At 35.0% G+C, this 26,335-nt stretch overlaps 1 protein-coding gene across 1 annotated transcript in view; it reads right to left on the reverse strand.

The window, feature by feature from the left end:
- Positions 1-398: 398 nt before the first annotated feature.
- CCDC73 (coiled-coil domain containing 73) overlaps positions 399-26,335 on the reverse strand; it is a 39,618-nt gene continuing 13,681 nt past the window's right edge. The window contains exons 2-18 of the mRNA XM_057379981.1: positions 26,094-26,240; positions 24,338-24,409; positions 22,543-22,614; positions 21,769-21,804; positions 21,546-21,620; positions 21,259-21,297; positions 15,955-16,090; positions 14,588-14,667; positions 11,075-11,203; positions 10,663-10,722; positions 9,094-9,198; positions 7,381-7,491; positions 5,813-5,983; positions 5,080-5,248; positions 3,203-4,726; positions 2,800-2,933; positions 399-854 (exon numbers count right to left, since the gene is read on the reverse strand). Of these exons, the coding sequence (XP_057235964.1) occupies positions 651-854; positions 2,800-2,933; positions 3,203-4,726; positions 5,080-5,248; positions 5,813-5,983; positions 7,381-7,491; positions 9,094-9,198; positions 10,663-10,722; positions 11,075-11,203; positions 14,588-14,667; positions 15,955-16,090; positions 21,259-21,297; positions 21,546-21,620; positions 21,769-21,804; positions 22,543-22,614; positions 24,338-24,409; positions 26,094-26,225 (3,249 nt within the window). The 5' untranslated portion in view covers positions 26,226-26,240 and the 3' untranslated portion in view covers positions 399-650. The remainder of the gene's footprint in view (positions 855-2,799; positions 2,934-3,202; positions 4,727-5,079; positions 5,249-5,812; positions 5,984-7,380; positions 7,492-9,093; positions 9,199-10,662; positions 10,723-11,074; positions 11,204-14,587; positions 14,668-15,954; positions 16,091-21,258; positions 21,298-21,545; positions 21,621-21,768; positions 21,805-22,542; positions 22,615-24,337; positions 24,410-26,093; positions 26,241-26,335) is intronic.

Here is a 26,335-nt window from a genome sequence, read left to right on the forward strand (position 1 = left end):
GATAATGCAGGGTTTAAAAAAGGAGAAAATTTCCCTTAGACCCAAGGGAGGAGAAATGTGACCCAACATGAGTGAAGCTTCATGAAGGCAGATCTCTGCCTTATCTCTCTAATCATACCTGATACTTCAGTGTTGAAAGACACCTTACTGAGACAGTATCAACTATAACAGACACATTTAAATAATTTGGCAGTAAAAGTAAGCAGAATTTTCTGTTCTTCTGCCACTTGGAACTGCTGGAAGTAGTTGTAAATGTTTGCAGAAACCATTGTATTCTGAAACAGTTGGAGGTGATTTTGCTTGAAAACTGAGTGAGCARTGTCAGAGAAAATGAATTAAACTATTTCAGCTAAAACTTTTGAGGAGCAGAAGATGATTTACAGTTAAGTCATCATTTAATTTTATTAAACATATAAAAAACACTAATTTACAAACTTTTAAACTTTGGGCAAAGCCAGTAATAACTTGAATTTGACTGCAGAAACAAAACTAACTTTAGTACTAGGAATTGTATACATTTTTGAACATAAGAAATGTTAACATGTTATATTAAACATGAAACCACATTCTGTAGGAATACCTCTACAAATCTGGCTTAGGTAAGTGATCTGTCTATGCCTAAAAGAATGTTTATCTCCTAGCACTGATCTTCACTGGCCTTCTTCATATTTTCTTTTTCTTTCTGAATTAAGTCTCTCCACGTTCAGTAATTTCTCTGTTTCTCCTGTTTGGGTTTGTTTAATGGAGTTATGAAGAGAACAGCTGTCCTCATCTGTGATTGCTTTTTCACTTCTTGCTGGAGTGACAGTCATGTGAGAAGACTTGTTCTGTAAAGCAGCAGATCCTTCTTTAACCTGACAATATAGTAATTGATAATTCAGTGAAATTCATATACAAAGGTTCAGATTGTTGGATTTTGCTAAGCCTTAAACAAGCAAGGAAATGTTAACAGGAAGATAAATCAATTGGAATAAGTATGTTTAATTTGAAGTGCTTGCTTCATATTTGATTTAGAAAACTTGATAATGACAATTACACTTTTATAAACCAAACCTTRACAGAAGACTTGGTACAAGAGAGTGATTTTTAAAAGACAAGCATGTATTAGAATGCAGATTAGCAAAATAAATAGCTTAATTAGTTTAATGTTGCAACTGGTATTTCTATTGCTATGCAAGCATTTGATTAACAAAAYCCAAAATCATGAGGTTTATAGTGTTAACTCCCTTTCCACTGTATAGATTAGAAAGCAAACCTCATTAATGCAAAGTCTGTAATAGGTTGGCTTTTTCATGTTAAAGATCTTTTTGTWCTTTTAAAAGTCTTAATTACTCTTTGATATATGACTGTTAGATACTTCATATCTATCCAAGTCAAAGACAGATGGCAACACAGTAGGGAAACCGATTTTTTGCCTGATGAGCAAAAACCTTGTGTGTGAATGATGAGTTCTCTATTTGTAATCTGGGATTGTGTGGCTCTTGTGGGGACAGCACACAGCACAGCCTGAGCTCAGAGTACCACAGAGCCAGGGCTGCAGGGGATCTGCAAGGTGACCTCAGGCTCTGCTTCTGTGCTAGGGCTCTTCTCTTAGAAGGAGCACAATATGAGACCTTCCCCCTCTGCTCAATTATTTTTTTAATTTTAAGCAATTGTGCCCCAGCCAKCTGTAAGTCGCAATGTTTTTRTCAGGCCTACCTTTATTTTAGCACATTAATTTTGTGCTAAAACTTTCCTTCCCCAGTGCACAAGCATTTCTTAAAGTTTGGAATATGAACAATAAAATTGTTGTAAATTGTTCATGGTTGTATTTGTAACCATGTTACTGCCATGCAGCTGAAGGTAYTGATATTTTGGGTCAATAAGGGCTGGCATCTGCATTTCAATTAGGAAGTAACTGCTTCATTTGAGCAGTAAAAGTTTCTACAAGTTAATTCTCCCAGGCTTTTTCCCAAGGCCTCAGCAAGAAACAGATCATACCTCACTGCATGCCAGTGAAAATCTCTATGGAATAGTATGAATTTCAGGGAATGTGGATGCTGATGGCATCGAGAGCTGRTTGAGTCAGCTTTGTCACTTGAAACCACTACACACCTTATCCAGAGACAGGCCTAACTACCTGAGAAACCTCATCTAAAAAAAGTCAACTGCATCTTTAAATTATTTTATCCCTTGAATGTTACATTTAGCACTARGTCYAATTCTAATACAGAAGTTAGAGGTGTTCAAGCTCCTAACAGTCTAACATTGATGTGAAACTGCAGTGATTGCTTAGTGCCATCCTGAATGAAGCTGCCTTAGAGGGAAACAACAGGTTTCTGTTTTATTCTGTATGTCATTCTACAAAATAATAACTGATAGGACATCACCTAACTGCAGAGTAAGATAAATTGATAGGCTCTACTTCACAGACGTGCTTAATTTTTATTCACAAATTCTTTTAAATAACATGGTCCTATTGATTAATAAAGGAAGCAATTTTTTTTTTTTACTTCTACATATAAGTATTTCCTTTTTTTTAACTCCTACTGTAGGTGATGATTTTTATTAGGGTACACAATGGGCTACCCTCRTCCTCCCCTCTCAAACAGACTGGTTAGCATCTGTTTGATTCATATGCTGTGACTTTTTCCTGCTGCTTTCTATCAACCTTAATTGTGAAAAATGGTGTCTTGTTGCCCTTTTGATATTATTTTGGAGATTGACTCAGCCTTAAAGCATCCAGATGGGTACAGTTGTACAAATATCTGTGGAATTAGCTCACTGAGGTCTGGTCTGCAATATTTTTAATTGACTTACATGTTCTGTGGGAAAAGGAGAATCATAAAAAGCCTTTGCTGGAGCATTCCATTCTTCACTAGGGTCTCCCTGGGGGTCTCGGTGGACACTAGAGGTATTCAAAGTGTTGGCAGCTCTGTTCAAACTGSTAGAACCTGATTGACAAAAAGGAAATGGTAACAACTGCAGTYTAGTCTCCAGGCACTAATTGTGGAGAAAAAAACATTTCATCAACTAATTRAGCTATCATAAGCTGTTTAGTTGCATTTATAATATAAAGAGAGATCTCTCTTCTTTTTTTGCCATGTAATTAAAATGACAGGTTTCCATTTTTATACACTAAGCTTAGATACAGAAATCTCACATTTTCATTATTTTTCTAACCAATACATCATTCACAACATAAATCCTTGTATTTTCTTACCTTGTCCTGTTTCTCCTTTGTCCACATTTTCACTGAGATTTTGACACGCTGTGTTTGAAATAATGTTTGTGTTTTCCACTAAGCMTGGTAGTTTCTCTTTCAAAAGGGAAGGTTCCTTGGAAGCTGAAGTCCATGTGGCTTGACCTCTCATTTGATTTACTCTTGAACAAGAACTGAGAGCTAAAAAATTCAAGTGTAGTGGAGTTTTCTCAGCTTCTTTATCTGAGGTTGAAAGATCAAAGGATGACCCTACACTTACATTTACTAAATTTCCAGATGTTCTCGTGGGTAAAGAGCATGGTTCTTTCAGGTGACCYTCAGCAAACTTCCTTCCTGGAACAGTATTATTCAGTGAATCTTTTTTCTCTTTTAACAATGTGGTTTTTGTTGAATTAGTAAGCTCCAGGGAATGTCCAATTTTGATGGACTGTATCTGAGTATCATCCTTAACTTTTTTACATGGAATTAGTTGATCTGTACTTGCCGTATCTGTTGGGGTTTTTTTATCAGCACTTTCAAGACCATCAGCCTTTCCTGGAGTTTCAGCTTCAGCACTTGAAGTCCATGTATTTGTAACTTTCTCAGTTTGTTTAACACTGTCTTGTTGAGGTGTCTTGCTGTGCATGTCATCTGCATTTATTCCTCTCTCAGTTTTGGAGGGGCATAAATTCAAAGTACCTAAGAGACACTTACTATCTCTATGTTCTTTTGCAGCATCAGCATCACCACTTGCATTAYCACAACAAGCAGTTGGTGGATTTTGAGCATCTGTTGCCAGAACATCCTTGCTGTTCACATTTCTGGCATTGTCATTGTTTCTGCCTTCAGCATCTACGTGTGTCTGTCCYAGAGGAAGTTTATCTCTATGTAAACCACTCAGGTTTAAGGTTTTTTCTGTTTTATGTAATCCACTGCCTACATAATTGTCACTTTTCAGCAACCTACATTTTTGGTATTCTGCTTGAGAATTTTCTTTAGTATAGGATAGGATGCCAAAACTTAACTCCTTAGCTTGGTGGTTATCTGTACTTCTCTCACTCTTCTCAGTGCAAAGAACAGCTTCAGACTCAGGTTTGGGTGCTTCAGGGGTAAGGACAATTTTGTGTTGTCTGGTGTTTGAGTTTGCATCTGCCTTGGCACAATTCGGTTCATCTCTAGCATTGCACAATTCTTCCTTGCCAGTGTTGGTCTCTTGACTCCCATTTTTCCTGTCAGCACCTACAGTCCCAGTACTGCCTAAAAAGACCTTTCTTGTTAGTGTGTGGCATGCTGCCAAAGGCTCACTGCTGTCCCGTGGCTTTTGATCTAAATTTCCACTGTCTGCATYTAGTAACAGTTTCTCTGTCATTCCTGGATCTTCTGCCTCTTTGCATCCAGTAACATGTGATGATGAGGTGTGTCCTTGGGTAATTAAATCAGTATCTGTGCAGAGGGTATTCCTGGCAGCAGCCTCCCTTTGCTTTTCTTCATAAGGGCTGGCAACATTAATTTCATCCTTAAAACTGTTTTCAAGAACTTGTAAATCTGTAGAGTGAGTGTATTCTCTAGTTAGTGACTGATAATCCAGAGGCTGTGGAATGCTTTATTTTTACAGTTTATACTTTCCAAAGAGATGGACTCAAGATTAGTATTGATACTGATACTTATATTATACACACAAGCCTATCAAAAAGCTACTGAAGATAAGTATTACACTATGGTAACGTGCAAAATATTTATAAACTGATAAAGCAGAAAATACATTAACATTCTGTAGATTTTAGATATGACCATTTCATTCAGGATTTAAGCCTTCTCGTTTTATACATTATATTTGTAAACATTTATGCTTTCTTCAACAAAACTACTTATCTCTATTATCCATGGAAGGTTATTACTTTGTTCTATCTGTAATTCCTCAATGCTTGAAGATTGGTCCCTTGTGTTTTTTACTTCAGTTTCTTCCTCATTTCCACARTTACCATATTTTCTTATTACAGATTGCACAAACTCATTTTCTTTCTGAATAGCCTGTATTTCACTGTCTTTTGAGTGTTCTTGACCACTCTAGCATAAGAAGGAACAAAAGATTATAGGTATTTTAATAATTTACTACAATCACTGAACAAATTGCAATCTAAGTCCGTGATGAGGTCTGACATTGTACCTTTCTTTTTAAAAGGCCTTTTGTTGAATTCCTATTCCAGAGGTGATCAGTATGAAGAAGTTTATGTACATTCTGAATTTCATGCCCCACAAATAACCACAGGGATTTCAGATTGCACTAGGTGTAAAATTAAGTATATGCATATATCCTTAGAACACTTGGAACCATAGTCAAAATCTAAATCCTCACCAACACCTTTCCCTTTTATGTTTCACTGACCCATTAGTGATGCAAGGTGAAATTCCACAAATCAGCATAACCAATCTGATCTGCTGCAGCTCCAGTTTCTTGGCAGTGTTCCACTGGAGATTTGACTCAGTCAGCTCACACACAAACATGCACTGGGTGCAGYAAGTTTTAATGGTATTTTGGATCATTGTCAGATAAATTTCTAGATTTAGCAATGTCAAAGGAAGATCAGYGGGCATGACATGACAGTTTGTCTAATCTTGTCTATCTCTAGCATTTTTACAAGATGCACTGCAGCTGGCAGAGACATTTACCTGCAGATTTTCCACTTGCTCAGAGTGCTGATTTCCCTGAGGAGGATGATAATCTTCAAGATGTCTATGAAGTACTYTAAGGGAATTCAGCTCATTTTTAATAGCGTGTATTTCTCTTCTCATGTTTTCCTCCTGTAATAATTGCAAGTACACAGAACACACAGACAYTTTGCTGCATGCTCAAATAGGTAAACCAGCATTTCATAAGGGTATCAACAGCTTARCAAATTAAACTAAGTCCTTAAAAGAAAGCATAGATGCTAAGGAATTTCTTTGTACAGAGTAATTGAGCTCTTTCATTCAAACTAAAATTTTAATCACAATTCCATTACAGATTATAGCTTTTATTAACCAGTTTGGGATTTTTGCACCATTAACTGAAAGTATCAATGCTCAAAATATGTTTGTATTTCCTTTTTGGCTCAAAGATAAATGTGATAGTCAACATTCATTCTCTACCTACACTGTTAAGAAACCACAATAGCAAATAATTTGCTTGGCACTCTACTTCTGTAAATAGCCTCAATTATCCAATGCTTCTTTAGTAAATATGTAACAATTGCATTTTTGTGTTTAGAACAAATTGGATRGTCCAAACAACAACTTGTAAAAAGAGCAAAAGGCCAATTGTACAGRAATACCTTCACTTAATTTACAAAGRTTTYYAGACCAGTGTTAACTTTATCCTTAATGATTTATTTTARTAGACAAAATTTCTAGTTAGCCATAACAAAGGAATAAAAATCATCTTCTAAAGAATAGATGTAAGCATTTCTGAGAATTTCTGAGCTATTTTGTGGCCTCATGGTTGCAGTCATCCCCACAGTGGCTGCACTCAAAGGACTGAGCCTTAGACAACAGGATCACAAGGACAATTTTGCATTATTTCTCCACAGCTTCCCTAGAAATCTATCTACCAAAACCAAAACTTTTCTGGCAGTAGGTGCCAAGTACATAGAAATAAAAAAGACAGACTATTAAACAAATGCTGCTTAGAGTCTGGTTTCCACACATTAAGCAGATCTTGTCTTATTGAAGAGGTATTCATCTTTCCTATGTCTAAACATGCATTTCTTACTGCAGACAATTTTTACAGCTAAAATGTTTTGCTAATTGTTTTGGATTAAWTAATTTCTGAAGTAGTCTTTAAAATTAATGAAGTAATAGAAAGAATTTCAAATATAGAAGATGAACTATTGTTTAGATGTCCACAGAGGTGAATTCCCAGGGGGGACATACCAGACATTCACCTTTTCTCATCCCCTTTTASCCTCAGTCCACACTGAAGAATTCCAATCAAAATCAGAACTTCATGAAGAACACTGACTTTTTAGAGCACAGAAGTCAACCTAAATCCACCTTTAAAAAAATACTCATTTCTAGAAGTGTCTGTGCTACTGGAGAAGAAACGGGTTGTTTTTATTGTATTATTTCTGCAATATTTTCTTGGATTTTAGGAATTACCTGAAATGCTTGATGACTATTTCAAAAAACTTTTAAGASTATAACATTTAATTTAATAAACCTACATCATTTTTCCAAGTTCTTAATGCCTTCTCATGCTCATTCTGAAGATTAAGGAACTTTTCTTCATTTTCCTTTGCCTTCTCCCTTTGCAGCTCATTATCTCTTTCAAGGGCCTGCAATAAAATTAATTATCCAAAAAATAATCAATACCACATTAATGAATTTTGATGTGTTTTATGTTGCTCGGACCTTTGCTTCTAACATGCTGCAAGTGCCATACAGATCAGTGATAATGTGCTATCTCAACAATAATTTTCATAAATTAACAGAAAGGTGCTTATAGTTTAGCTAACAGGAAACAGGGGGAGGTTATGAAAAAAGAAATGGCTGTAAAAGGGTATAAAAACACTTGCCATTATTCAGTTTCACTGCATAAGTTTTAATGTGCTGAAAAAGTAATATAAAGTCCAGAGATGAGAAGTATGAAATGTAGCATAATSTAGACCCACTGTACTTAAAGAAAAATCCTACAGTATACTGAAAGAAAAAAAAAAATTCTAATTAGTTTTTTCTGTCCCAAATTGTTTATTGACCTCTTATAAAGTGTATAATCTTTACATTCTAAAACATATCTACTGTAACTTTATGTATATATMTGATTATGTTTTAATTTATTTTTATTACATCACTGAAATAGGATTGCATTGAAATAACAGTAATATTAAGTTTTATGCTACCATAACTATACTTGSAACATTTTTGGGTTAACTCTTTCAGCTTTACTATGCCAAATTAAAGGAGTCTTGTGTAAATCAACAGGAACTTCACACACGTATCGAGTACTCTTGTMATTTTTATCCTATCACATTTTTATRGCAAACAATATGGAGTATAAAAGACTCACTGCATTCCATTTCCTACTATATAGATGACACATTATATTATATTTGATRATGTAAACATAACTTTAATGCACGTAGATGTATGACCAGCCAAATATTTATGGCTCTGCTGAGCTTCTTTAAAAGTCCACTTGAAAATGTTATGGAGGCAATACTCCAAACCAATTCCTTTTTACCAATTCCTTTTCCTCTTTTGACTGAAAATGAGTCTACTTGTTGATTCACTTAACATTAATTTTCAAGTGTTAATTTAGTTAGTTAGTGGTTTTACCTGAACTCTGCATGGCACATATGATGGCAACAGATATGACYTTAATCTTCAGTGCACTGTGGGCCAATCTGACTGGTGCTGAAATGTGGAATCTRAACTGTTCTGAGCTGAAAGAGGAACTAAGGAATGCTGCAGCTCCTCACTCTCCAGCATGACTACTTTCTGCCTCTAGCATAAATATGACACCAGAAAACATAGCAAAAAAATACTAAAGATATGCTCTTTCTTAGGCTCTCTGCTTTAATAAAACTGAGCAAAAGCTCAAGCTATGAATGAAGATCTGAAATTTTAAATGTTGTCCAGATATTTATACCTATATGAAAATTACAAGAAACGAAAGTAATGAAGTAATTGATTTAAAAATACTTGAAAGCAACCCTGTTCTAGTTTTGCCCTCTGGCAACCATGATTTACTTAGGGAGAAAAGCAAAAGAGGGAAAGCACAGCCTGCGCTTCAAGGTTCATGCTGACAGTTAAGGAGCTGAGGGAGCAATGGAAGTGAGGTCAAAAGTTCTGAAAAGCACACAGATGTCTTTAACAGCCCTGGACTTTAAAAATACATAATAGATAGTAACAGCTTGTCTAATCAAGAAAAATCTGACCTGATAGTCTTCTTTCAGTGCCTTTAATTCACTTTCCATTCTAACATTCRTTTGGGTTATTCGCTGAAGCAGCTCCTGCACACACTGTAGAGAGCTGAGAATTTCCTTATTAATACAAACAGAATAGAATATACTGAGCAAGATTTTGTTTCTGGAGTTTGAACATTAGRTAATTTATGTCTTTTGGGTTTTTTYTKTCWGTSWSYWYWMAMWMAWYCATGYAYRWAAWMAWWCWYAAACATAACACTGAGGAAAATTTTRTAGGGAGAAGTCAGAACAACAGTGAGTTTTTCTGGCTTTTTACCTTGTAAACTATTATAACTTACTCTTTTTCAGAGAGTTTTCCTGTAATTAAAAGGAAATCTACCCAGTCTTTACACATTTTTCAGTGTAAATCTCAATAAAATATATCAAATCCAACGCCACTGTGAGTTCAGTTCAGGACAAACAGAATAGTTTTATGTTACCATATCACAGCTGTGAAAAACATAGAAAATCCAGAAGAGATTATTCCATTAATAGATCACCCTTATTTGAAATTATTCTGTATCTCCTGAGTTAAATCCTAACAGATGTGAAGTACCACACATTAGCTCTGCATCATATGGTGCAATTATATCCGATTTTTCTGTCAGTGTCTGAACTTTCGTGGTACCTTTATCAAGACTGTATTGTCATCTGACAGGTCAGGAGCAGAGTCAGCCACGTCTTTTAAAGTACAGTCTTTTAAARTAAAGTTTTCATTCAACTAGGCCAGGCTGCCTCTCTCACTCAGTTCAGTGCAAATCAGCAGCAATTTAGATGGCAGTTCAAGCCTAAGTCCAAGAACCACTGAAGCCAACATTTCAATTAATTGAGATGGTGAATTATTAGTGCTMTGTAACACAGAAATCCAAGTCTTCTAACCCAAACACTTGGAGAACACAAGTTCATCTCTGTATTACAGCYTTTCCCAGACACACCCCAAGCCCCTCCATAGGTTAAAACTAACCTACCAAACAAACCCTGGCAATTCACACAGAACAAGAGAGACACAAACCAGAATCTTTCTCTTAGATAACAGATATCAAATATGCATACGAATTATTCTCCATGCATCTCCATAGAAATTYTTTTAGTGCATTCAGGCCTGGGAGAGTAATGAGGCCTGAATATGTCTCTCATTTTTTTCCATGTGTTTATTGGCAAGTATTTTTTAAAAGCAAGCTCAAAATGCAAGYAGGCTTTTATGGATCAGAAGAGTGCTGCTGGATGAGTAGTCTATGGGCATGCAAGCCAGATACTGCTTTTGTCCTTCTGTGGGAACAAGAATGATACACTTCTCTGACATGCTCCTTTTAGACTTAGAATGAAGTCTCAAACAATGGACTTTGTTCTGGTAATACTCTTCCTAAAAACTGAGCAGCAAGATACCACTTATGCTAGTATTAAAATGTTTCTGAATTGTAAACAAATGAATTTAACTAGTTTTTTTTTTCTTAGTATAATAACTTAGGAAAGCTAAGTATGAAATATAGCACCTGTATTCATAAGTGATTTTTAAATAGCAAAGATGTATTAACAACTAACCAGTTTTTCTTCTTTAATGTGAGTATTTTCTTCTTGAACTCTTTTACTGACTGCTGTCTCCTTAAAAAAAAAGAAAAAGCATGAAGAACAGTAAAAGGCTTTTAAAATTACTGTCTATTTTTGTTAATGATATTGTATTAATGTGCTGTAGTGAATCATCACAAGGTTATTTAAAGAAATTGAACTCCTTTGAAATGTCTTCTTACCTTTTTTTTTTCTATGAATTTATACTGATATTCATAATGCATTTACTTCCCTAGGAAAGGTTGTGGTGAAAACAGCTAAACTATATTGTATATGCAGTTAGTAGAAAGGAATCACTAATCTGTATCCATTAGAGATCATTGCCAGGAGGTTTGTTGAATGAAGAACAGAAAATATTCACAAAAACTTTGTTTAAATTCCAAAATACCATTCTGATTTTCTGTTGCAGTTCTTGAAACTGTTTTTCCTTCACTGCAAGATTGATGTTTTCTTCTCCCACCCTGTACTGAGATGTGACCTTGGACCTTATCAGGTCTGTAGTTACTTTCTTCAGTTCCTTAACACAGGAAACACGTATAAATAGTTCATCCAGTATAGGCATTGCAATTCAAAACAGAGACAAATCTTTTAAACTACCCTGGTCATGCCCTTCTTTGAAATAATGTATGGAAATAACAGAATAAATTAGAAGTATTGAAATGTGTAAGAMTCACTTGCTAAACTTGAAACCTGGSGCAYATGACTAAAAGTTTATTTTCACAGGTAAAATGTTACTGTGCCAATTCTATTCTGTTTGAAGTATTTATTTAATTATATTGTTATTTTCTCTTCCAAGAGGTGTATTAGAAGGGGAGATTCAGTTGGTATAGGTAAAACCTGCTTCACCCAGAAATACAATAGGAATTACTATTGTAACTACTGTGTATGTTCCTGGGAATGGGGAGAAAAAAAAGGGAGAACAGATTATCTGGTAAAAACAGGAACTGGCTATAAATTTGGAGGATCTTTGCTTTTCCTGAAACATTAATTACTTAATCTCAGGAGGATGCTAAATTAATTTTATATTAGAAGGTTCTACAACATGATGCCTTTGATTTTATAGTCTTTATCCTCTTTTAAATATCCTGCGGCTTTTGGTTTTTGGGGKKTTTTTTTGGTATCTGTTTTGTAACCAGTTTATTCAGAGCTCCTAGTGCAGCAAATAAACAGCAAATGCTTTGATCTCATTAAATTACAACTTATAGTTCCTGGAGTCATAAATATTGTACCCTGTTCTCYCCCTCCCCTCCCATCCTGGTGCAAGGTAGTCTGTTTAATATCGCTCTCTCCTTGAGCGCTCTGACGTTTACTCAGACAAATAGCAGAGGTTATGAATGCTGTTCACAGATAGGATCAAGAATTCTTCGTGATGCCATAGTGGTGAACCAAGCATTCAGAATGGTAATAGTTTTATCTAACAACAAAGTTTGGTCTGTTTAACTTTTCTTCACAAAACTGGAATTTCAGTTATCGCAGGCAGTATTATCACAGGCCAATGGTTTAACTGTTCTGGACAAAATCATAGAACAGTACAAAACAAGAAGGAAAGATTATGTTGGAGCTGAAATTCACAAAGTTTTACGGAAAATACAATTATAGGTAGGACTTTAAATAAATCATTTTGTTGATAGAGGCTTGAATTCTCATGTATTTTGGCCATAAATAGTAGTTACTAGATGGTTCTAGATGTAAGTGTAATTGCAGAATCAATTACAGAACTGACAGACAGCAATGCTTTGCAATTTTTATATTCTGTAAGCTAGTTAGGTTTTCCCCATCTTTTCTAATAAAGATATATATTAGTTATACCATTTTACTAGAAGTTTCTGTAATGAGGTGTGCAAGCAGAGTCCCTGCAGTTAAGTGGCATAAGGTACAAGCAGCTCTAACTTTGTAGAAGTGAAAAAAGTGAAAAKCCAGCCTGCACAGAGAAGCAGATTAATGGGACAGAGAGCACAGCTGACAGGCTGGGTGCCACACAAGCAGGTGCAAAAGCCTGCCATGGATCTGAYACCAGGTATTTGCCAAAACTCAGAMTTCATAGTGTGYGGAAAAACCTTACTAGTTATTTTGTCATGGGGAAAACACAAGTCACATGAAGTAAATCATGACTGTATTTCTTCTTTGTAAATGGCAGGTGGATGTGTACAATCCATCTGGAGCCAACCCCCAATCTGCTAATACAAAGCTGTAGGCAGGAAAAACCAAAACAAAGAAGCAGAACCCAACACAAACTGCTAAAAAAACAATACGAATGATACCACCAAAAATAATGGCAAAGTTTTCTGTGGTGAGTGAAATCACAAGCTATGTAGCTGTAAAAATAATAAAAAATATTTTTATACATACATACATACATATATTTTCTTATACTCTACAATTAATTGTTTTTACATTTTTTCTAGTGGGTTTCTCTCATTATTAAAATCACAAGTGGTATTCAAATACCTATAAATTAAATTGAATGTAGAAAATAATTTTATCAGTGCTGGGGTGTACTGAGAGAGACTGATAAGGCTGTAAACCCATTCCCTTGATCTGTTGCTAGCAGCCAATACTTAKGGACTTGGCTTCAAAAACACTTCATAACAGTGTAAGTCAAGAGCGTCACAAAAACCTTCTTCCTGGCCAGATATCAATGCAAGCATTTTCACAGTGGTTGAAAATAAACCTATCACACTGAATATAAAACCGCTCAAATCCTAAAACAAATGTTACTGAAAGGAAATTTTGCCACAGTCCATTGCATTATAATTTAGGATCTGGACTTGAAGCAGGCAATGTCAAGAGAAAATTACAACCTCTGCAAACAATATTTCTTTCCTGAAACCTCAGAAAAAGTAAACCTGTGCAGAACAGACCTCAATTTCACTCAGGTTTAGTGTTGAACATATTTAACATCCTCATAACACACTGGCAATTTCATTGAAATTGGAGGTTAGTTTACTATTACCCATAAATGTTAAATAGCATTCACTAGCTTCACATTCCCATTAGGAATAAATGTGTGAGATCATCCAGGTCTGAGTCAAAGTAATGGCTGTGATAAGAGCTGACAACCAAATTAAGATTTTAGTACCATGGATAGTCATTCTTACTCCAGCACTGAGGCTACAGAGGAAAGAAGTTTGAACCCATAAGTCGTCAGAGCTAYTAGAGGTCAGTCAAGCCTCCTAGGCAGATAAAGCCAGCTTTAGAAGTTGTCCAACTTGTGTTGTAGATACCATGACTTCTTTCAGCTCTGTAGCAAGTGAAAACAGCCTGCTAATCCCTTTTCAAAACTCCTCTGAATATACCAGTGCAGATTGTTCAGAATAGGATGATCAAATACTAAAAACCARTAAGAAATTCAGAAAAAACTACAATAAAGGCATTTCCTGCTGAACTGAGGAAGCCAGATTAAGTTTCAGTTGGCCTCCTTTTTCTGCTTATCTAACAGTATTTTATTTTAAATTCATAACCCTTCATGACCTTAAGAATCAAGAGTACAACTTAAAAAAAGAGTGGATCAAGCGGTATGTTTGATGGCTGGAGTACATAAATCACTCTCAATTTCTCACTCACACCTATATTACTCACAAATTTCACTATGTAAAATTTTCTTAAACATTTTTTTTTCTTACCTCTCAAATTACTTACCCTCAGAGAATGTGAAGTAGTTAATTACTCTTGGTTTCTCACCAAAAGCAACAAATTCAGTTTACTGTGATGCTTAAATATAGAAYAAAAAACATTTCTGCTGCTTGTCCACTGCTTCTATTWACACTTCAGCAGCTTTTGCAAGGCCCAAAGRATCACAGAATCACAGWGTGAATCAATTCTGASTTGRAAGGCACCCACAAGAAGCATCAAGGGGTWTCCAAGCCTCACTTCTMCATTAAGAAATGTGCATTGTACTTACTTCCTTCAGATTAYTTATTTCAGTCTCTTGTCTTTTGTTCACTGATGTTAATTTCTTATTGTGCTGTATGGCTTCCTGCACTTTAAACAGAATTTAAAGCAKGATAAAAAATAATTTCACATTTGAACGAATATTTGATTTACAGCTGACATATATAATATGTGCATATAACTTATTTTTTTAAAGTCTTCATAGAACTAAAAATACAATTCAACTACTTTTTGCCATGTAGTTTGATATTACATTGGAGGATTATACCAGGTGGTACCAGTTGTTCTATATCTCAAACAATGAATTAAGACTTTTCTGTACATTGCCTTGCTTTTTTCAATTTTTAGTGTCTTAGGATGTCATTTTATTGGACTTCTAATCTTGGTTTTGTTTTTTAACCAAGTCTTTGCTTGTAATTTTTTGATTAGTTTRATTATTTTCAGACAAACACAGAACATGATGGGCCACAGAACACACAAATAATTGAGTGCACAGATGTACAGAGTTATATWGATATAGGCCACAGAAGAGAGCAAACAGCAGAGAATAACACAGCAGAAAACTCTTGAAACTCTTGCTTGAAATTCCGTAAYGAAAAGCTGAAGATATTTACTCATTCTTGTACATTTTTAGACAGCTCTGCTCAATTTTTSTGTTTTGATCCTCTGAGGTTCCCCTTCATCCTTTTCTATTTTCTGATTCCTCTTTATTCACCCCTAATATTTTTTCTTTATTTTCTTTAATAGACTTCTGGCACCACATTTGAGTACAAGAACTGGAAATACTCCATCACATTCAGAAAATCTTCTCCTTTTCTGCTAGAGAGGGTCCATCATGGGGAGTGATGGAAAACAGCCTTACTGTACAATAAACAATTTTGCAGTTTTGAATGAGAATATGTGCTTTAAAAAATAAAATACTGAGGAATGTAGCAGCTGTCTTCTGATACAACTTAGGGAAATCCCCCAGAAAAACAAACAGGCCCAAACTGGTAAAACTCTCTTTCAGCAAGAGTCCCAAGTTGTGCTGAAATACCACAAATATACATAGAGTATGTTAACAGTTTATTCAAACTAGATTTGAGAAAAAAAAATTGGTTTCAGGCAGAAACAAAAATTTAGTAAGATGCAGTAATTTAGAAGGGTTTTTTTTTTGTCTTTTGGSTTTGTTTTTGTTTGGTCAGTTCCTCAGTATCGTTTCCTGTGTGGTCACACACACAACTGTAGCACTGGATCAGCAAAGAGCACTGAGGAACCTGCCAACTTAATGCTTGGCATGGAGTAGCTGCTATTTTTCTGAGTTTTCATGTGTCTCCAACTCAGTGTTGTCAAAGCACAGCAAAACCTAATGCTGGAGGATATTTAAGATCTACATACCACTGTATTCCAGTTTTCCATGAACACCTTTTACRATTCCAAACTGAGATGCAAGAGTAGCATAACACCTCTCAACTTCATTCAGTCTCTTATGATGCTCCTCTTTTGCTGTTAAGTGCATCTGCAATTTTTGATCCTGTTAGGAAGATAAAYGAAGCACTCATTTAATGAAAGCAGGTAGCTCTCCAAATGCTTTTGAACATAACAGCATGAATGCAAAATCATTCCCAGAATCTCTGAATTGCCCATTCTACATTTAATGATTGGTTCCTATTTCTAGCTAGCAGGAAGATAGACAGAGTCACCAGGATAATCAAAGGATTTGAGCCTGGAGAGGAGGTGACTCAAGGGGGATTTGGCAAATGTGTATATACCAGGTGAGGTGTACGCAAGGAATAAAGAATTCACAGCCAAACTCCTTTTAGTGGTGCTTGCTGACACCAAGAGAAAGACAGCAAATTTCATTTAAACTTGAGAGGAAAGAAGTTTATTATAAGAGTGGTCAAACACAGGAACAGGWTGCACAAGCAGGCTACAGAATCTGTTAATGGAAATACTAAAAACCAATGGATGTGGCACTGTGCAACCGATTCCACTGGCTCTGCTTGACACCCTCATCCATTCCAGTCCTGGGACTGTTAAAAATGACACAGTACAATGGCAATTAGAAGAGAATTTGTGTATTTGACAAACCTAAATAAAAGAATTTCAATATGCTTGCTAAAAATCAAAAGTGCATCAACTATGTCTAGAGTAGTGGTGGCTTTGGTTTAGATTMGTGAAACAAAGGCAGATTAATACACCATGCTTCCCATAAAAATATAAATAACCTTTCAATGACTAATTCTTAATTYCTCAGTATCTATTAGCTAGTTGTASTATCTTGAAATATGATTAAATCACTTTGTATATCTGTAGGGGGAGTTTCTAAACCACTTTTGTAAGCATCTAATACTTCACTTTTATTCACATGTGGGCCTAAGTAATAATCTTAYCACAAAGAAACCCACATGGTAATTAAGTACAATGTATTTAATGAATTTTACCAGTCTCTCATTTTGTGGAAACTATTTAATGACACGTGCCACTGATTTTTTAAAGTTATTTGTTTTCCTTGTAACATTAAGTTTTTTGTGTTTTTCTTGATCCTTTTTTTCTTGTTAATAGTTTTGTAGATACTATTTGGCAAATTTTTATATTAATTATCTCAGAAGAGAATGGTTTAAATTAATTCCTCAGAAAGGAAAACCATTTGTTTAGATATCTAATCAATTTCTAATCTATAGTAGAGCAACACAGCAATTAAAATGAACTGGGCCAAATTCATTCCTGTGTGTAAATTCAAGTTACACAAGGATGCATCTGGCCCAGTCTGTTTGGCTTAGGCAAGGCTCCATTTCCACACAGTAACAAATGCATCAGAGGATAATAAAAGCTGATAGTAATCAAAAGAAATGACCACCATAAGACTAGCAAAACAGGATATACAATACAAATTTCTCATGTTTTATAAGGTATGAAATTAAACACACTACAGCAAATGGAAAGTCATAATGGAAGCACTGGTAAAGAAACACYGCCACTTACAGAAATCACTGCAAGGAATGCAGGTTGAAAATGTTCTTATACTTTCTCTTTTTCCTAAAAATAAATTAATTGTTGTAGATATGTGCTTAACTAATGCTAGGAGGAGATATTTTCTTTGTTTTTCCTGTTAGCTCCCTCAGGTATATTTATTCTAAGAGATTGATGAACATGGAGGCAGCCCTAATTTGAGATTTGAACAGCTTGCGGCAAGATCTGAGGGGTTTTGCAGTTCTTAATATGGACTTTTTCTTAGTATTATCCCAATTCCTTTTAGTCTACAAGATAGTGTTAGTCCCTCTCATCTCTCAAAAAGCTGAAATATTCTTTGCTACTTCACAGGGCTCTTTCCAGGCAAAAAGGAACTGGCCTGCTCTACCTGCAAGAGTTTTATTAAGATTTTAACACTTGTCTAAATATGATTTTTGATAGCAAGCTGCTCTCCAGGCTTAATGCACAGAGAAATAAAGCCTGAATATGTGATTCACAGTGAAAAGGCCATAAAACATTCTTCCATAGAAGACAATCAAGAAACACCAGGAGACACTGCAGGATAGGGAGTGTATGACCCTRGAGTTGGAGCAAGACCCACAGAATCTTGGTTCTTCTTCCTTAACTCTGATATGGCAAGAACAGGAATTATTGCCCTGCCCTCCACCAGTAATAAAGATAAGCTGGGATGGGGAGTGGAATTGATTGTGGCCATATGGCTTGTTGAGGCACAATGATTTCTTGGTGGAACTAGACCAGAGAAATAGCTCAGGGTCAAGTAGGTGACTGGAGGAACACAAAGAGGGAATTGCTCATATCTCAAAGATATTCTGGAAATTGAGTCACTAGTCAGAGGTACTCAGTGAAGCAGAAGGTGGTAATTGGGAGGTGAAAGTGTCAGAGAAACAAAGGAGATGTAATGGCGTGGAGACCCAAGGCAAGATCACATGAAAATTATGCAAAGAGTTACCAACTGTAAATCTTTGAAATAGGAATTTTTCACAACAGTTCCTTCAGTTCTCACGGTTTTCTACTTAAAAATAATTTGGTCTAATTTATACTCTATCACTGCCTCCTCATTGTGTTTTTAAACAACATAGTAYGATTATAGGCAAACTCCTAAAAAAYGAAGRAAGGAAATRAAAACAACATTCTTATCTTAGATTGTTAAGAACAAAACRATAAATAAAGTTTCATTTATTTAACACTTTGCAGTAATTCTTCTTTCATTCATTTGGCAGCTACACCTGTATTAGAAAACTAAATGGTAGCAGGGCAAGGGCAGTTCTCAGGAAATGCCTGTACTGTTGTTAAAATATCCCTGACACACTTAGGCCTGTGCCAAGTAGGACTCATGAGCCATTCYTGGGCACAGTTCAGGTGACTGCTGAGAACAGTGTGGGTTATTTGGATCCAAATTCCCTCTTTTCTGAAGATAGRTAGAGCTTAATCAACCTAGACCATTTGACTGCAGCTTCACTAAATGGTGTCATGTATTTTTCTCTTCCCAATAAAAACAGTAAGGGAAGACAAGAGCAGATTCTACAGGCCGAGAGTTCTGGCATTTTCCAGTCTGTCATCTGTCAGGAAACCAGCACCTGACCRTTTTCCTCCAGTTATTTTTCCTAATTTCAGCAGCAGGAAAGCAATGCAATACATAGCCACACTCAAGTGTATTTAATCTAACAAGAAAACTGGGTAGTAATCCCTCTGTGGCCTCCTGACTGTATGAGTGCTACTGTCCCTATGCAGTGAGGTACAAAACTACTGTGCTGCATGCAACAATCAACACCTTTCTTATGGAAACAAAAAGAAAAAGAAAGGAAGAAAAATAAATCCTTTATTTCTTTATCTCTCTACTGTCTTTCAATACGAAACAAAATATTCCACAATTTCAAAATAATAGCATATATGATAAGATTTATATCAGCACCACAGTTCTTGCATAAACTTAACTGGACAGCATCCTAAAACATAGTGTTTATGTCATATATCAACATTGCATATACTAGACTAAAAGAACCGAAATAAAGGAACAAAATCAAAATAAAATGCTACATCAGYAAGGCACACTCAATCCCAGCACAAACAGAAGCTCCTTCATTGACTCGCAGGTTTTCTAAGGTGCCAGGTGTAAACTGAACAGCACATCTGCTTATCTCAAAGCACACACCAGAGAATGACCTAATCTGTCTAAAAAACCTAACACTGAAATAGAAATGGGTCTCAAATAAATTATTGGTTCAGAATCCCACCTGTGTTACTTTCAAACACTTTGCAATTGGTGCTGACCAAGAGTCTACATGGGATGCTACTACTTTGCTCCCTGTAATGTACCACTTAGGGAGTAAAGTTGGTAGAATTTGACCTGCTCTAAAACTGTGTTATCCCACTACTGCAAAAGATTATAGGAAATAATTCACTTTTGTTTACCTTGTGGGTATTTTTGTTTTCATCATTTCCTATCAGAGCATTTTTCCTAAGTTCCAACTGTACATGTTGTGTTCAGTGTTACATGCAAAATAAGATTTTTAGCATCTTGCCCCCACTCAATAGCATTTTAAATTACCATACTCTGCATCAAAGGCCCAGTACCCTAATGTTTTCACAATATTCAAATAATCAATTAATGAAAAAGTTATAAATATAAGACATATACTTGTTTAAGCAACGTAAATGCATTTTCACCTTACAGAAAAGGTGTTGTCCTTTAAATGTTCTCATTCATATGGAAGACTGATCTTGTAAGTTATGAAAGGAAGATAATATGTGARATTGCCTAAATGTAATGATAATATACAAATAATTTTGTATATTTTCAATACATTTTTAGATCAGCTGCATTTTAGGAATAAGTACAAGTTAAACGTGAAGTAAGAAAAAACACATTTTATGTTGCCTTTGATCTTTAACTTGTAGCCTTATCTCCCAGGTCAGAGGGCACATTATTCAATTTCACCATATTTTGTGTAAAACCACTGTAGCGTTGAAGATGACTTTCAGTACAAATGTCATGGTACTTAAAGCTAAACTGGACTCTAGTTTTTTGAGCTTCTTAATTAAAATCACAGTTTGTAATGGTTTGACAATATTATCTTTATTCTTTCCAGTTGAGCAGCAGCAGAATTTTCACAGCATTTATTCAATCAAGCCTAGCAATGTTTCTGTGGTTCACTCTTTCACTTCCTAAAACAGACAACAGGGTTCAGAGTCAATATGYTGTCATTCTGGAAAAATTTATTCCCTATGTCAAAGGGAGTAAGCTGGACTGGATGAAATCTAAACTGTTCAGGGAAATAAGTAATTCTGAGGAGTAAAAAAGAGTGAGAGGAAAACCAGTTTTTCCTAAAAATAAAGCTAAGAACTGCTTGGAATTCTCYCTTACTTTTTGAGATTATTATGCTATATCCTATCAGTAATATAATTACATTTTTCAAATCTCAGTCTATTAAAAAAATCTTTAATCTATAAAGAGAACAAATATACCAATTCCACTTATAATTCAGTGAGAAAAAATGCCGCATTCTCAACAGTAGCTATCACACTATAAAAACCTAAAAACATTGCATTTCTAAGATTTTCAGATTTGATGCTGATACCTCTTAGTGTTATTYGTAATAACTCTCACATATCATTAAAGTATTAAAGTTGGTTAGTATTGCATTATAACCTAAGCATACTCTTTTCATAAAAGCTGTTCCTTGTTTTTTACTTTTATTGTTTTCTTACCATTTCATTCAGTTTCTTTTGTAAAGTGTATTTTGAGATCTGYAAGACAATAGAGAGTTATTCATTAAACCGCACTTACATTTTTTCTGACAACAACCTGCATAATTAAGTATTGTTATACCTAAGATTTAATTGCATTTTTTATAAATCCATTTGATACAGCAATACTGGGTTTGAATTAACAGTGGCACTTATTATTAGATTCACTTCATAATATGCTTCAATATTTAAATTRTGTAAAGCCACTTTATACCAAAACAAGTTATTTTATAAAAACAACAGTTTACCTGTAATGCTTTTAATGTTTCTTTCAGTCCATCAATTTCTTTTTCTTTTGTTTCTACAGCAAGCTGGTAYTTTCCCTTTCAATAAAAGTTGTATTTCAGGGTTTGGGCAGGATAAATGCATTTACAATAAGAATTTATCAAAAAGAATGTTACAAAAAGAAARTTTTACTTTGCTATCACAGAACAATTCATTGGTGAAAAATTCATGRTAATTGTAGAGTACCTTTTCTTCTTCCATGGCAAACATCCTTGCCTGTAACTTGGTTGTCAGTCACATAAAAACACAAAGCAAACAAAAAAATCAGTACGGCACTAATGGCATTAACTTTATTCATGAAACTTAACATGACAATATAGTTATATTACCCTGCATAGGTACTTCCTGGGATTTTTAAACTATAAAACATACAGTCACAAGAAGTTTGTGAATCTCAAATTACTTTTTCAAGGAAAAAAACTAATTTCTTGTCAATTTTTTTTGTGTGACATGATTGTGATGCAGCATTAGTGAGAAATTCYTCATCATCATGGGCAACAGTTTCAGTTCCTCTGAATTTTCTCCACRAGGTCTCTCAGCATTTGTTTGCTCATCATATTATGGAGAATAAAACGCAAGACTGAAACACACTTTCAAACATTGAGCAAAGTTGTGTGGCAGATGTTTTACCATGGTTGATAAATCTACCCTTGCAGAGGTAATGCTAACTTAGAGGTGAAAAACAAAACAAAGTAAAACAGAATCARGAAAGTATTAATGGAAGCATGATCTACTTTAGGAGGTTTACAAAATATAAAAATTAAAGATCCCAGGAGGAGTGGCTTACTGGTAACAACTGTCAAAATACCATGTCCAGAAAAAAGGGCATGATTTTTGGAGGTAYATATTCTAACATTTTTTATGCTATAGAAAAATTATTTTCATACCAGCTGGTAACTTACTATGATTACAACAAATTTTAAAATTTCACAGTCAAAGCCAAAGTCTTTATTTTGCTACCTGTTTTTTAAAAGCTGCCATAGCTTCTTTGTTTTGTTGTTGCAATGTGTCAGTCTGATGCTGCAGAGTTTCCTGAGCACGAAATAATAAGAGTGTGAGTTCAGTATTATTTTAGAGCAAATCACATCTAAGGCATTTCAATGTAAAAGCTGGCTTCTTGTTGAATATTTTTAGAAAGACAGGACTAACTAAAAAACCCTGAAGACCAAAAGAAGGCATTTGTTAACCTGCAATCATGTTTTTGGTAACAGCTTCTCTTTAATTCTAAAGGGGTAACAATTCTCACTTCTGGAATACAGACCTGTTGTTAGAACTTCTGTAGGCARCTCTTACCCATCCCTGCCTGCAGAAACAACCCTCATTCACTGCCATCATAAGACAGTACTTGACAGTGTTCTATGTAGTTATAATAGAATTTTAATACCCATTAAAAATACAATCCCATTTAAAAATAACAATCTGTAATTCTGATTACAGTAAAATTTTAGTAATTTAACAAGTTCCCTGAAAGCGTTGAAGGAGGGCAGAAAAGACTAAGAGTAAGGCAATAGTTKAAGATTTTTACCATTCTCCTGCCTGGCTTTACTTTCATCCACAAAAACAAGAAAAKGTTGTTCAAGGTCAGGTTCTCCAGTGGGTGACAGACATATAAAGCACACTGGAGAGGCAGAAGCAGTACTGCAGGGACAGCAAATCAGTTATTCCCAGTGCAGTATTCCTGCTCACCACAAGAAAAAAAATGTTATATCACAACACTGCCAAATTAAAATGACACTACCACTCATTGTTTRCATCAGCTTTGTCATGTGCCAATGTTGAATGCCAAGTGCAGSAAGAGAGTTCACCTAACTACCTGTAAGTCCCATCCTTTTATGAGTGGTAAATTAAATTGCTATTAAAGACTCAGAATGGGTGGAAATCCTCCCTTTTGAACTCAGAATATTAAGAACTGCAGTGCTAGGTTAAGAAAAGCGAAGAAGGGTTACGAATTGAGAGCACTCTTGCTTTTACAAATATAAAATGTTTCCTGTTTCTGTGGGCACATATATATCTTTCAGGAAAGAAAAGCACATAGTTAGGATTATTAATTTAAGATGGTTAGGATGAACTCCAAGATGAAATAGTCTTCCTTTAGAACTAAGATGTTAAATATCCCAAGATCAAGGATAGAGCTAAAATTATTGTTTTTTCTGTGATCGTAAAATATACAGAGTGAAGCCTTTTATCTTGTGACCCAGAGACAGGGGTCATAGGTTTGATTGTATTAAAGAAGGGAATGCATTTCCTAGGAAAGCATAACCTTAGGAGCCCTAACTCTGAGAAGAATGTGAGACGTTACTGAATCCTTCATTCTCAACATTTTAAAGCTGAATATCTTCTGAGTATGGGTAACAGAAGTTTCAAATATGTTTTTAGAAAAATTGCCATTTCCAAAAGATTGCAAGTGAAGCTGTTTGCTGCACTGGTATTTGCACTTGCCAAAGCCAAGCATAACACAGAGAAGCTGCTACACAACTTCCTCCACACTGACGTGTCAACATGCCTCATTTTCAGCTAAATGTCTCACTGCTTCAAGATTTCCATCTCTTTTGACTGAAGATTGCCAAGCTATGACAAATATTATTATATTSTCTTGTTAAACACATTTCTAGGCTRGGCACAATCCAAATGAAAATAAAAGCTACAGATGTTCATGACTAAATAATAAGAGAAATTGTAACAAATCAGAATTTATATTAACATAYTAAAATTAAATCTCAGCAGGTAAAGCACTAAAAACATGTAGGAAAGTTACCTTCTGCCATTCAAGCTCTTGTTTCTCTATAACGATTTTATTTATTTGGTCTTCATAATTAGTCTCTGTTTCCTAGTTAAAAACAAACATAAGCAAACAAATATTAAAACACTGAAATGAAGAGAAATTCAGTAAGATGCAAAAGTGCTTCAAGAATCCATTGTRGTCAATGATATAGATAATCCAAAGTTCTAAGTTAACAACATGCCTCTAAACTACTCCCAAAATTATAAAGGTGTATCTGGAAGCTATCACAAACATGTTTGTATGTAACTACTATTGAAAAAATAAACATCATAAATACTTAAACTGAGAACAATTACATGACAAAAATGTTCTCATGTGAAATCGCTAACAGTTATAAGACTTATCCATCATTTTTACATCTTTCAAAGGACATTTATAGTTTACCCATCTTGAATTGAAACCTTTTAAAACTTGGGTGAAGCACCTTCTTTTTTAGAAGTTCTATCAGCTGTTTAATAAGACAAAAACATTTTTGTTATACTTAGGAGAACAATACTGTACATAACTCTGATGAAGGATCAAAAACCCACAAAACCTTAAAAGTGTTCATTTTTTATTAGATGCCTTAGGACTACATGGATTTAAGTGTTCTTATAAAAAAAGACTACCATAACAATAAAAGAGGAGTMATTTGATGGTTTATTTACTCGTTATAACCTTTAGAAAGTGTCAAGCCTTCTTTAAAGTGTTTGCTTCAGGCTGTAGTTTTACAAGATGGGCTGTGGATTGGTCAAGCCCCCTCGATTCTTGACCCTGAACAGATTTAGGAACAGAGTACTGCTGGCTCATRTCCAAGCAGCCAAAACTGCTGCTAGGTACTTTTATTATCTTTTTTGAACTTACAATCTCCCTCCTACAAAATTGCTACAAAATTCTCATGCAGGTCAAATAGTACTCACAGAAACTACACTTTCTGATTGTTTCATACTATAATTAGAAATTCCTCCATTAACTAAGCAGACCAGTACAATTTTTAGTAGGCCTCATGGATATTGTTCTTTGTTTTCAGGACAAATGTTAAAGGGAGGGAAGATATTTATAGTAGTATTATTCTAACTTTAGTTCCAGATAGAATATTTTTGGATTTTAATGGTTAAGACAGTTAACAAAAAAACTATAGCAACCGTATATTTGGATCTATTTTCAAAACCTTTCCTCTGAAATATCAATTCATACAGAGCACAAAGACCCAGTGAATAGCCAAAGGAATAAAGTGAAGTTGTATTGAGTATAATCATTTAAGCAATGTATTCTTTATGACAAAACTTGCACAGCTATCAAGAGTTGGGATTTCATCTGGAAGATGAAACTGTGARCAACTCCTCTAAACTACGTTTGAGAGTTTAACTGCAATCTGATGACATTGAGTAGAGATTGCATCAAGTCTCCTGAAAGATTTTCATATTTAAGAGCTTGATTTTTATCTGTCTAGCTTCACACGGATGTCATTTCATCCACAAATTTATTTTTATTAATCCAAATTTATACTGCAGCTTAACTAACCATTCCAGGCAGTTTACTAAACTCAAAATACATGATAGGTCCTGTCCTGAAGAGTCTCCTGTTGAAGTGACAAGCAAGAACAAGAATGGGAAGAAAACTCTGATTGGTGAATTGTTTAAAATACAGCATGAGGTTTAGCCACACTTAGGCAGCATTTTCTGTAATTACCTACAAAGAGACAGAAATAAGACAAAGAAACACTAAAAGCCAAAATAAACAAATTTACCCTTCTTATACGCAGCTCTTCTATTGTCTCCAATAAACTTGTTTTAAAGTCTAAAAGTCGAATGGAAAGCAGAGTCTCTGATGGACTTGGAAGAGTAGAGTCAAGTGCCTGTGCTTTAAAGTCTTCATCCATTGTTCAAACTTCTTTCTGCAAAATAAAGACATACATTTCCTCTCCAGTTTATCTTTAAGAGTATACTCAAACCACAAAACATGCAAATATGGAAGCTCATTTCTTTAGCA

This window comes from Malurus melanocephalus, unplaced genomic scaffold (assembly GCF_030028575.1).
Source record: "Malurus melanocephalus ecotype Western Australia unplaced genomic scaffold, MMel_1.1 scaffold_429, whole genome shotgun sequence".
Classification (NCBI taxonomy): Eukaryota; Metazoa; Chordata; class Aves; order Passeriformes; family Maluridae; genus Malurus; species Malurus melanocephalus.